Here is a 13,721-nt window from a genome sequence, read left to right on the forward strand (position 1 = left end):
GATGGGAGGAGGAAGATTTGATCCCGTCCTGCATGGGAAGAGAAACTGCTGTTTACCGGAGACCAATTCTTTCTGATCAGGTCAAGGTTCGTTTGTGAACTCCCATCAACTTCACAGTCTTCATCATCTTTGCTGAATCGTTTATGCACCACCGTTAACGGATCAGCTTCTTTCTGATGATGGTCTCATTTGATTTATCAGTAGTTGAAACACTCTCTGGTCTCCTTTTTTAATACTTTGAACCACCCCTGCAGTTTGTCTTTAAACTTGTCTTGTCAACCATTAAAGTCCAACAATCTCTGGCGCGTTCAAGATCTCAGGAGAAATCTCCGTCAGAACAGGATTCTGCCTCCACAGCAGGGACCATGGTGGCCGGATTCAGGAGGTCCTCCACAGTCATCAATCTGGGGCTGTGATCACGCTTTCATCCCCACCTCACGGATTTTCCCTCTTTTATTCCTTCTGAATGAACAGTTTTCCAGAACTTCATTGCCTCTCTGAAATCCCTTCACGTCCCAGTTTTGCTTCCAATTTTGACCTGCTTGTTGCAGATCCACGCATCTCATCCCAGGGAAGATAACTGGCTACATTTAATACAAATAAGCCTTGACAATAGTCTTAAAAATAAAAACACTATGTTGGACGCTCAGTTGTAGGTGTAGAACAATTTGACATTTTGAAGAAACAAAAATAGTAAAACGTAGCTATATCTATTCATGTAATAACAAACCTGGACCCTTCGAGAGCTTCAGGGGAGCCACTAATGAACCTTACGGACGTAAGTTTACTGATTTATTTATTCATTAAGTTTAATTCTGTAGCCCTCTGCTCTGTGCATTGTGAAAATGTTTGCTGAGATATTTCAAAAACAACAGAAAACCTTATTTTAAGCCAAAGAAAATAAAAACTAAACATTTTTCCCCATGTTGTGTGTCTCTTTTCCTGTGTTAGCTTGCTGTACGTCCCTCTGAATAATACACAGTGTAGCGTGACTGGCTGCTGAGGAGCTCCTTTCTCCTCACACTTTATGTTCATGCATGTTAATGGAGTTTTGTGAAGACGAGTGTGATGTGTGGGCGTGAGAGCAGAGAGCTGGGCAGCTGGATGCCGGCAGGGTAGCAGATACAACCAGTTCCCTGGAGTTCAGTTCTGAGCACATGCTTGTTGTCATAGCAATAACCCCTGTGTGCCGTCTACAAGCACCAGGACCCAAATACGTTACGTGAACAGTAATGGTTTTCATGTTATTTAAGTTCTACAAGAGTCATTTAATCAGATTTAGATTAATCCCAGAACAAAGAGGCTCATTCAAATTCAGGTTTTATTGATACAAATAAATGATCATTTTCACCCCTGAAGATTCCTCATCCTCTCCTCCACCCACACACACATCCCCGGCGCGCCTCCTCGCAAAGCACGACGCGCTACATCGGTTTACGATGTAAATAGGGAGTTTACAGTGCGGATGATGAGGGAAGAGTGCGTGAGTTGGCATCACTGTTTCATTAGCAGCAAGCAAGCAGTGTAGCGAAGATAGAGAGATCCACACGATGGAGAGAGCGTCGTCTCTGACACACAGGTGGGCGAGACTTTTTTCTAATTAGCTTCTCATCTTTTTTACTCAACTGATAACAGAATATAGAGTTAAAAGTTACATTTGAAATACATTTTTGTGTGTTGACTTGGAAAAGGTTCTGAAGACCTGCAAGGAGGAGAAGTTAAAACGAAGAGAATGGACAAGTCATGAAAGTCTGACATAAAGAAGGAGAAACTATTACAGGGTAAAATAAGTTTCCTTCTTTCTTTCTTTCTTTCTGTCTATCTATCTATCTATCTATCTATCTATCTATCTATCTATCTATCTATCTATCTATCTATCTATCTATCTATCTATCTATCTATCTATCTATCTATCTATCTATCTATCTATCTATCTATCTATCTATCTATCTATCTATCTATCTATCTATCTATCTATCTATCTATCTTTCTTTTCACGTCTTCCTACGAGTTTGTAAAGTAAAGCTGTACTAAACTTTCAAAAAGTCAAGCATTTTCTTTAAACATATGCCCATTTATTTTAAAATATACATTATTTTGTCAATTTCCTGGATTAGCATTTTTAAATAAGTGATGACAGAGAACTAGATTTCATGGGTCATTCTCTAACTTCCTGTTCAGATATAGTAACCTCTGGATATCTAAAAGTAAAAATGATGACAATGCAATTATAAACTCAAAAGTTTGTAATTATAGTTCAAAAACTGCAGCTGTCACACTTGACTACATCCATGTTTTATATTTATACTCTTTCATTCTTTCGCTCTGAGTAAAAAAAGGATCTGAGTAAAAAGAATAAGGTTGGGATGACATCTATTTTTGCTGAAAGCTGCACTATGTAAGTTTTTTACAGGAAATATTATATTCTTCTTTGAAGAATATATTATTTTCATATTTGTTAAAACTGTCACCGTGTTGTGACAGTATGCGATGAGACAGATAATATGTGAAAATACCAATTCCCTCCACCTCCTCCCTGAGCTAGTGCTATCAATCAATGCTGCTACATGTGCTAATGGTGAGAAATAACTTACCGCTTATCCGCCGTCATCTTTGACCTTGCTATCTAGCTTTAGCATTGAGGGCATACTCTGTAGAGAGAGCAAGTGGGGAAGAAGGATGAGGAGCGCCACATGAAATTGTGATTGACAGTACTAAGACCCGCCTCTTGGCTGTGATTGGTTGTTTCCAGTTATCACTGGGAACACTTTGAAAAGACAGAGGCACTCAATCTTTTCACAGATTATCTGTTTCATACCACACTGTCAAAAAATACTGACAGTTTCAGCAAATATCTATAAAAATATTTTTTATACAAAAGTTACATACTGCAACTTTGATGCACAGACGACTTGAAAAATGGAGACTTTTCTCATCCTACCTTTGTTTTGACAATCTTCTCTGCTTTCGAAAATACCTCAGAAAAGTTAGATTCTGCATAAAGAGTATGTAAAAATAATTTACATAAATAGGAAGTCAGAAATAATGTCTTCCAAACTGCCATCTGTGTGTAATTAACATATATGTGGGTTTCACTTCGTGATAAAGTTCCTGAAATAAATAGGCTTTTATTGAATGGCTTCGGGGAAAGATGGTCTGTCCTTTGTGTGTGTGTGTGTGCGTGTGCGTGTGTGTGTGTGTGTGTGTGTGTGTTTTCCAGGCTTATGTGTGGAAATGTGAGAAGGTCAGTCCATAGGAGAGGCCTTTTCATGTCTGTCTGCATATGAGTGCAGAGCAGAGCTGTAATCATTGTGCTGCTCACTAACCCAGCTTAAGGTCATTGCAGTGTGTGCTGGTCGAGCTCTGATCGTCACCTGACTTTAATTTAGCCGCTCCCAAAGACTGTAATCATGAGTGGTGAGTAATCATTGGACACCTGAGTTACATTTGTCTCTTATCGCAGAGGGATATTTATTAAGAGCATTTGCTCAATGTTATGACTGAATTACAGAAACTGATGTGTATTTACTTGTACAGGCAGCATGTACTTGGTATTACATGGATAAATCTTACACTTATATTATAGTTGAATGAAACAAGGCGTAGGTGTGTGTGTTTACGTTTTAGGCTACAACTTCAATGTTCAGTGTAAATGTTCTTTAGTGTTTTGTCTTATCTGCAAGTTCAGATGTTTTTTGTGGCTTTTGGAAGGATTTTCTTCAAATCTGTAACAATTTACGCATCTTATGCTTTTGTGTAAACTGTTGTTTATATAAAATAAGGACCATCTACAGTAACAAAAATTTTATTCTGCATGACCAGTATCAGTTGAAACGGGTGTGTTTCATACTGTTCTGCTAAATCATGATCCACAAAGTTGGACAAAGCAATCTTTTGTTAAAACAGCTCGGATTTAAAACTGTTGCACAGCGCTGTCTGTAAATCACTGAATTTTCTTTGACATTATGCAAAAGGGTTAGCCAAGATGGTAGTCCGATCACTATGGTTGTAAATTTGTTGTGGCTTTGAAGTTGATAGTTTATAGTTGAACACACATGATGCTGCTAACTGTGCCTGGATGTTAATAGCATATTGTTTTTGCAGCTGAATGCTCTCTGTTACAGTTGTATTTGGTCCGTCTTCTCAACTGTGCAATCAGAGGGAACGTATTACTTTCACCTTTTTTATTCTGGAGCAACATACATTTTTTATTTTTAAGATAGAGGACACCAGCATATAAACTGGTTCTGGGTAATCGCTGCGATCTCATGCCCACCTGCTACTCTTTCATATACAAGAAATCCCTAAAATATTTTGTATACATGTACTTACGTGGGCTGCACAGTGGCACAGTTGGTAGAGCTGTTTCCTTGCAGCAAGAAGGTCCTGGCTGGGTTCGATCCCCGGCCCGTGGTCTTTCTGCATGGAGTTTGCATGTTCTCCCTGTGCATGGTGGGTTCTCTCCGGGTTCTCCGGCTTCCTCCCACAGTCCAAAAAAATGACTATCAGGTTAATTGGTCTCTCTAGGTGTGAGTGTGTGTGTATGCATGGTTGTTTGTCCTGTCTGTTTCTGTGTTGCCCTGCAACAGACTGGTGACCTGTCCAGGGTGTGGCGCACCTCTCACCCAGATCGTTAGCTGGAGATAGACATCAGCACCTCCCGACCCCACTAGGGATAAGGGTGTAAGAGAATGGATGGATGGATGGATGTACTCAAATATCACATATCAGTGGTTCATTTAACTTGACTGTAATATTCAAGTTTTTAAATTTTGGACTATTTTCATTGATTCTCTTTCTGACCCGTATTTGGGCCAGTTAAGTACTGGCCCAAATACGGGATCATAATGTGAAGTATGTCACATTATGATCCCTGATCAAACCAAAATAAAATCGAAGGGAAATAAATTAGCCTATTTAGTGGGGCCACATAATAGCAAACTCTGGGTAAAGAATAATTACTTTAAATCATCTGTGGTTTAAGCAGCTACAAAACAAAGAAGGTAAGAACCAAAAAACAGATTGTTACAAAAAAACAGGAGAAATGTAAACATATATATGGTGCAGAAATGTGAAATTACTGCTGTGAGGTGTTTAGTTAAAGGGAGATCATGTCTGTGTGACTTGGGGGTGTAGATAAACACATGAATACGTCACTGAGTCAAACCGCGGGAAGTCTACTCTGTTTGCAAAGGGCGACGTTTTAAGAGGAAGCAGGTCAGCTGCCGGGGCAAATAGGAAGACGTAAAACTATCAGCCACGTGTTACTACACGCACAAAGAAAAGAGAGAAACACGGTAAGATTTAAGAACATTCAGTAATTTAACACTGACAGCACTTTTCATTCAGGACATTTAAGAAGGACGCTTGCATTTTTTAAACTTATCTAATTTCAAAACAAGAAGTTTTTCCTGCTTTAGTCATAATTTGGAAACCGAACTTGAGGCTTTGCAGTGTCAGTAAAAGTTAGCAAACTCACAGAATCAGGGTGTACAATGTAAATTTTTGTTCCTTTTTTTCACAGCTGAAACAATGTATTATTTTTTTGTGAGATATTCAACAAGTTCTGTAATGTGTAAAGCTAAAGCTGTGTACTTTCAAAGTAAAGTACAAGTTGAATGGAGAAATTGTTTGTCACTGACAATCTGCAACAGAACACAACACATTAGCTTAAGTGAGAAGAGACTTCTTCGTTATGTCTTTCTTTGCTGCTTTTGTCAATTTTGAAGCAACATTTTTAGTTTATTACACAATAATAATGTGTAAACTCTTGCTTAAGATCTAAATTTAAAGTTATTTAGGTAACTTTAAATTTATGTAAAATTTAAAGTTGTTTTAAATACTATTTGTATTAAAGTTTGACATTTTGAAATGATGCAATAGTGTGGAGAACTCTGACCATGAAGCTAATTTAATTAACAAGAAAGCATAGGCCAATGGTATAACAGCCTCCAGAGTTTCATAAGTTTTTATCAGATTTTTGGTCACCATTTAATGTTGATTTGCAGCACTGGACAGGTGCTGAAATCTGCTTCTTGGTCTCTTCATCCATTCAAGACAAAACATGGAATAGCGACAGATACTGCTTTTTTAATCCTCTTTCAGTTTCACACGAGACCTGCCTGCTGGACCAGGTGTTGGAGCTTATTATGAATGAAAAGCCACCTAACAGTGCAAGCCTTTTTCTAAACGAGGACACAGAAAAACCAACGTTGCCGGACAAAGTTGAGCTCAGGAGGCGTTTTCGCAGAGCCATGGAGAAGAGAGCAGGCAGCATGAGGCAGAGGATCGGCTCCATCAGCAGGAAAAGCCTCAAAGATTTCTTCAGGAGGAACCTGTTCGTTTTGTTCACAGTGGCCTCTGTGGCTCTGGGTGAGTCGGAATAAAGTCATGTTATGTTGGTGGACTTATCAATTACTCGGATGTTTATTTTCTGTTCAGGTGTAATATTAGGCTTTGCTCTACGACCCCATAACCTGTCCATGAGGGAGATAAAATACTTTTCCTTTCCTGGGGAGCTCCTGATGAGGATGCTGAAGATGCTAGTGCTGCCGCTGATTGTCTCCAGTCTGGTCACAGGTTAGCTTCTGATGAGTAAAGTAACAAAGTCCTAGTGCTTTAATCCCATCTCTTTATTTACTGAAAATGTTCTACTCGGAAATCACAAAAATTAAAGTAATGAAACCATTAGGGTAAGGGTTAACAGTATTTGGCAGTTTCAAAAACGATTTTTTTCCATGTCACAGGTATCTCCTCATTGGACAGGAGAGCATCGGGAAAGATGGGTGTGCGTGCGGTGGTCTACTACATGGTGACCACTCTGATCGCAGTGTTCATCGGCATTGTGATCGTCATGATCATCCGGCCGGGGAAAGGCAGCAGGGACAGTCCTGCAGTGAAAAGTGGAAACATCGAATCCATTCAGGCTACTGATGCTTTTCTGGACCTCATCAGGTGATGACCCGCAGGTTTAGTAAGATCAAAATGTTTGTCTAAAATGCTATGTGGAAGCTTGACGAAGAAAAAGAAAAAAATCTGGGAAGTTTAGACATCCTTACTAAAAAACCCTGCTTTTCCAAAGTAAAAGTCATAGGACACACATGCAACAATTGAAATATTACATTTTGCCTAGTGCCATCATTACATGTAAAATTGTTGGTTAAAGTTTTATTTATTATGTTTCAAAAACAACTCTAAACAGTTGGGTTTTTAGCCTAGATTTAAAGGAAGTCAGTGTTTCAGCTGTTTTGCAGTTTTCTGGAAGCTTGTTCCAGACTTGTGGTGCGTAGAAGCTGAATTCTGCTAGTTTGAAGACCTGGGAGGTCTGGAAGGTTGATACAACAACGGCAGATCTTTTATGTATTTTGGTGCTAAGCTGTTCAGTGATTTATAAGCTAACAACAGTATTTTAAAGTCACTGACAATGTTTGGTATTTGGTTTTATCGTCATCTCCCCAGGTAGAATTTGTCGTATTGAGGTTAAATAAATAAAATGGTATACCGGTTCTTTTCAGTCTCTTGGCAGTTTCTTGTCCAGTTTCTGTCTTGCCTTTTTCTCAAATATGGAGAAATGTCCAGTTTTGGAAAATGTCTTTTTCCCAAATTTTGCTGTGCCATGATGCAGGAATATGCTCGTCTCCTGAGTGGCATTTAATGTCCAATGAGGTCCGATTCATCCTCTTGTAATCTCTCTGTAAACTATACACATATAAATGTAAATAAAATCCTCATAGCACAGCTGAACATAATGAAATAGTCACTAGAATTGTTGACAGGCGTGAAAGCACCAAGACTGAATGCTGGAATTGAATCAAAGGACCTTTTCTTTAACAAAGTTTAGTTCGTGGACGTGCACAATTATGCAACTAAACAATGTTAGCATTTACTTCTTAAAAAAAAGTCTAACAGATTTGTTTGTTTTTCAGTCCAAATGTACAGGATATACGTCACACTGAAGGCTGATTTTATTGTTGCGTCAGAAAAAATGTGGTCTGTGCACTGTTTATTCCCTCAGTATTATAGGACTATTTGTGATATTTCAGACAGTTCCAACAAACCAGCTTTGACTTATCTGGAGTTTTTGTCTTTCCACTTAGGAACATGTTTCCCCCTAATCTGGTAGAAGCATGCTTCATTCAGGTAAATCTGTTTCATTTCATTCCAGTTTCTGCCATTTAATGTGTCATGCAGAAGTATTCACTTCCTTTCCATAACTTCACATGTGGGCTTATTTGCAGCATAAAACTGTGTACAAGAAGATTGTTTATACGAGAAACGTGACTCTGAACCTCACCGACTTGTTTAACATAACAGACTCTCCTCTGAATGAAAACCTCACTAGACTGCAACGCACTATACAGGTGAATTTAAATCAAGACATCATCTTTCTATTTGCTAGAATAAAGAGCTACGCCTAGATTATGAACTGCTGTTTCTGTTGTGATCTGCAGGAGACAGTGGAGGAAACAGTTCCTGTGTCTGGTTCCTCGGCCGGAGTGAACGCTCTGGGTCTGGTTGTCTTCTCCATGTGCTTTGGTCTGGTCATTGGTAACATGAAAGAACAGGGACACGCTCTTAAAGAGTTCTTTGACTGCTTAAACGAGGCCATAATGAGGCTGGTAGCCGTCATCATTTGGTAAGTAACAGCAGAATTGCTGCTTTTTCTGCAAAATGGATTTTCTAACTTACTTGAAAAACTGTCATATAGATAATGAAGATTGCGCTTGCATTTTGTCATGTTTGTTTGTGACAGTAAACGATGTTTCTGAATCATCTCCTTCTGCAGGTACGCTCCAGTTGGAATCCTGTTTCTGATTGCTGGGAAAATAGTGGAGATGAAGGATCTGGCAGAAGTGGGTGGTCAGTTGGGGATGTACACAGTATCTGTCATTGTGGGTCTTCTAATCCACGGACTCTTCGTCCTGCCGCTGCTCTACTTTCTGGTTACCAGAAGGAATCCCTACAGTTTCATCGGCGGCCTGCTGCAGGCCCTTATCACCGCGTTAGGGACATCGTCTAGGTGAGTTTCACCATAAAAATATTTCTCAGTGATCTTATTTCTCTCTTCCATCCCTTTCTCATCAGGACCTAATGGGTCCCTCTGCCTTGTTTGGGTAGGGACTTCTTTTCTGTCAAGAGTTTCCATACTCATTGTAACCAAAAACTAAGTTAAGGAAAAACCACTATTTCATTGAAAAGGCTTTGGATTTACTGTCTAAAATGCTTACTAAAATGCATACTGAATGGCCATATTACTGGCCATTTTAAAATGAAATGTTCTGATGAGCATCCATCTTGGCATGTAAAGAAATGTTGGCTTGTGCACACAATGACAACAGCACAGTAATGCCAAAAGCAGACTGTTTTTGCAAAAATAAATGTATTTTCTATCCATTTGTTTCAACTATCCACAAAATAGTTTTTAATTCATTGACTTCAAGTTGCAGCCAGAAAACTCTAACAGAAACTTCTTCCAATGATCTCCAGGGTTCATTAGTTTTATTGCCGTCCTACTGTCACACACCTTGATCGGTAATGTCCAAAGTCAGTCCTTCTGACCGGTTCATCTTAAATCTGGATGTGAAAAAACTCCTGAATCTAATAAATGATTATTCACCTGGCCTTTGCAGGTGAATGTTGTGACTTAATTCAGATACTTTAGCACAGGAATACATCTTTAAAATGCAGCACACAACTCTTATAGGACGGGAGTTAGACACAGATAGTCTTTGAACACATCTTGATTAATCACATACATTATATTGCCAAAAGCATTACATCACCTTTATCAACACATAAAATTTAATGTGTTTATATAGGCTTCATTCTAGTATTAATGAAGCTATAATGAGACAAAGGCTTCAATATAGCACTGACCCACCATTTGCATCAGTGTCAGCTCAGAAGACCACCTACAAAGTTTATATTGCAATCTATCTGACCATTAATCCAGAACAGTGTTTTGAGAGTCTCCATTCAAAACGCTGAAAGGTTGAAATTAGCAGTCACTCATTATTCATGTTGGGGCTAACCCTGAACTCTTCTCAGGAGCATAAAATTGCTGTGAATATTATTATCTTCCCAACCCAATCTCTGATCACAAACACTATAATCTCTACTTCTTTTGGCTTTTTTCCACTCTCTTGCAGTTCTGCTACTCTGCCCATCACTTTCCGATGTCTTGAAGAAAACAACCATGTTGATAAACGAGTGACTCGCTTTGTCCTTCCTGTGGGCGCCACCATCAACATGGATGGGACCGCGCTCTATGAGGCTGTGGCAGCCATCTTCATTGCTCAAGTCAATGACATGGACCTAAACTTTGGGCAGATTCTCACCATCAGGTTAGCAAGTTTTTTTTATTAATCTCTAGTAACTGAATTTAAAGCATGATGAATGCAAGAGTGGAATTAATATTTTACCTAAATGATGAATGTTTTTTTGTACAATTTGTCTGTTAATACTAAAGACATTTTAAGCCAAGTCATCAGACCTTTCAGTTTAAGGTCTGAAGTTTCTTCAAAAATAAATGTGAACACATTTGTTAAGCTCATACGACAAAAGAACAAATACATTGTATTATTTTTGATTTTTCTAAGTTTGGATATTAGTCCTAAAAAACACTTTTTTGTGATAAAAAGCCACTGTCATTTCATCATCAAATTATTGAAAATTTGTAGTGTAGGTAGTGTAATAGTTCCTTGTTTGGCTTCATCACTCCACTACTCCCACTATGACTGCACATGTGCTGTTTGTTTGTTTCCCTTTATTAAATGTCTCCACTCTCCACTCCATCCCACCCACTCAGTATCACAGCAACGGCTGCCAGCATCGGAGCAGCAGGCATCCCTCAGGCTGGCCTGGTGACCATGGTGATCGTATTGACATCGGTGGGACTGCCCACAGAGGACATTACACTGATCATCGCCGTGGATTGGTTCTTGTGAGTTCCCACTAAATGTCAGCTTGACGGGGATTGGTCTGGGACTGAGGCAGTCTAAATGTCATTGTCGAGCTTCAGAGAGCCTACAGGCTGCACGTCTACAAAGGTTATTGATACATAATGCAGAGCAACAGATTAGAGAGCCTGTGAGGATATTTGTAGTTGATGTACGCCAATGTTTCTGGTTGAAATGGTTCTTTGGATAATCAACCCCCCAGGTGTGCCCCAGTTTCTCCTCCTTCCACTTATCATCTAATATCTTCTGTCTCCGTCTCCGCTGCAGAGATCGTTTGCGCACCACCACCAACGTGCTGGGCGACTCGCTCGGTGCCGGCATCGTGGAATATCTCTCTCGTGAAGAACTGCAGAATCAAGATGCTGACTTGCGAAACTCTGTAATTGAGGAGAATGAGAAGCCATACCAGCTCATCTGCCAGGACAATGACACACTGAACCACCTCAACAACGAGACCACAATGTGAGAAAATTAGTTTTCATCTGAAAGGACTTAACAAATCAATAACATTTCATCAAGAAATTGAGGATCATGGAGATAGAGGACTTTCTTAAACACCTTAAATTGAAATTGGTTAAATAAACTCCTTTGTCTGCAACAAATGAGGCATTCTTAAAGGGAGCGAGTGTTATGTAGAATCAACTTTTTGAACTTTATAGCATGTCATAATGTTATTCCCTCATCTAAAACAAATCTGGAGAGTTGCTTTGATTCTTTCATGCATGTTTGAGGAATCATTCAATCTCCTGTGGCAGTCATTCGGGTTGCCTAAACTCTAGCTCCCACAATGCATCAACTATTTCCACAAAGCTCCTCCCTGGAGCTGCAGTCCCAAAGTCGAACTTCTGCCTTACAGAGCACTCCTCAGTCACAACTCCCCCACTCAGCTCCTTCAGACTAGAGGCAGCGACAATTAGGAATTGCCGAGCTCTGCTGAGCTCATCATACGAACAGCTTCCAAGCTCCAACGTTGGTAAAGTATTATGGAGAAGCATCGTTATGATGATGTGCTGAGGGCGGAGTGTCAGAGAGAGCAGGAACTTCTTAAAGAGACAGAGGCCCAGTTTCAAGGCATCAAATTGTAAAATCAAATTTCTTTTGTTATATTTTATAAATGCAGCATTTTCATAAAAACCAAAGGTAACATAGTTTCTTGGTTGTGGTATAAAATGTCACTATGTACTTTGACAATGAGCTTTTTTTAAAAAAAAATAAATAAATAAAAAGCTAATTGTTTCCTAGAACATTAATATAAAAATAGTTTTATAAAAAAGGCCACATAAAGTTCAGAACCCTTCACATTTCCAAAGCTTTATTTATCCACTATGAAAATATTTTGCTGTGTTAAATGTGTTGCTTTTCCCCCCAACTGGCATTACATCCTAGCCTCCAGTGAGGCCATTTCTTTAACAGGACCAATATTTAAAACAAATATTATTTTTTTTGTGAGCTCCCTCTTATGTCATTTTCATCTTGACTACCTTTCATTGGGAGTTTTACAAGGTTTCACAAACCACCAGAAAGCACTCAAGCTCAACAGTCTGTAAATAGAAATTACTGAGGTTTTTTTTTTCTTTATGGGGGTAAAAATTATGTGAGCTTTCCTACACAGTTTAATTAAGTCTTTGGATGTACTTTACTGCTTGAAAGGTGAAATCATGAAAAAGGATTTAAGTGTAGTAACTTGGGGTAAATGATTTTTCACACTGTGCTTTCTTAGAGGTGTTTGATGTCAGATATTTATTTGGTGCTACTGCGACCCGGTAATTTCACAGAATTATCTACAACAATGCTAAATGCTGTTATTTTTAAATTTTGTCTATCCACAACACTGTGTGACTAAGATTGTTTTCTTATATATTTTTTAGAATTGTACCAAGTAAGCCAGTAACTTAACATCGATACATTGAAAAATCTGAATTGACTATTGGTTTGTGAACGAGTACTGTGAAGACATATTGTGAGAGTTTAAATATAAATTAGCTTCTGAGTGTGGTGTGACTAGTGATTGACAAGTGCTTTTATTTATCGGTTACTTCAAGGCTTTTCTGACTTTGTGCAATGTTTGTTCAGAAATATGACTTAGTTCTGATGCTTGATGTTACCAAACAAAACATTGTTTTATATGGAAGAGCAGCTACCTTTCTGTGGAGGTTGTATGAAAACTGTGATGAATAAATGTGTCAGGAACTGAACTGTAATTCTCATTATTGTGATTGTGGCTACCCCTTGTGGAGGATATTATCCTGAAGATACTATTTGCTCTTCCATGTTACTGTGAAATATGGAACACTGAAATATAGTTCTCCATTTAATATTTTGCCACTGGGCTCAGTTTCATTTATTTAATTACAACACCCTAACTAACCAGCAACAACAACAACAAAAATTAATTATGATTCCAAAACAAAAACAGATTGGGACAGTAGTCATGTCTCAGAAACAAAAGTGGGTATATAAGCCCTCATCAAAGGAAGTCAGAAACATGATTCACCATGGCAACAGGAGGAAATAAAAATACAAGAGTAAGTTGGCTACCTGGTTTTCTGAAACATGTTCTTTATTTCATGTTTCAAAGGATAAAATTAATCATTTCTGGATAACAAATTTTTTTTTTTCTTACTTTGGTTTAGATTCAGACTACTTCCTTAACATTACTATTTGTCACAAAGTTTTTATATGATTTGTCCAGCCCACCCAGTTTCAGAAATTGCACTGAACGACGTACAATTTGTGAAACCTTTCTCACCTCCTTCATCCCAG

At 38.7% G+C, this 13,721-nt stretch overlaps 1 protein-coding gene across 2 annotated transcripts; it reads left to right on the forward strand.

Moving 5' to 3' along the window:
• Positions 1-1,444: 1,444 nt before the first annotated feature.
• slc1a6 (solute carrier family 1 member 6) lies at positions 1,445-12,506 on the forward strand. 2 transcript variants are annotated; one of them, XM_044129210.1, is made up of 12 exons: positions 1,445-1,579; positions 1,692-1,781; positions 6,106-6,372; positions 6,442-6,579; positions 6,747-6,954; positions 8,097-8,139; positions 8,238-8,360; positions 8,451-8,635; positions 8,786-9,019; positions 10,149-10,343; positions 10,808-10,942; positions 11,226-12,506. In XM_044129210.1, the coding sequence occupies exons 3-12, from the start codon at positions 6,150-6,152 to the stop codon at positions 11,422-11,424; spliced, it is 1,683 nt and encodes a 560-aa protein (XP_043985145.1). In that variant the 5' UTR covers positions 1,445-1,579; positions 1,692-1,781; positions 6,106-6,149; the 3' UTR covers positions 11,425-12,506. The 2 variants fall into 2 exon arrangements, with proteins under 2 accessions (XP_043985145.1, XP_043985146.1); XM_044129211.1 differs by lacking the exons at positions 1,445-1,579; positions 1,692-1,781 and adding an exon at positions 4,879-5,297.
• Positions 12,507-13,721: the final 1,215 nt, after the last annotated feature.

The sequence above is a fragment of the Gambusia affinis genome, linkage group LG10 (genome assembly GCF_019740435.1).
Source record: "Gambusia affinis linkage group LG10, SWU_Gaff_1.0, whole genome shotgun sequence".
In the NCBI taxonomy this organism is placed as follows: domain Eukaryota; kingdom Metazoa; phylum Chordata; class Actinopteri; order Cyprinodontiformes; family Poeciliidae; genus Gambusia; species Gambusia affinis.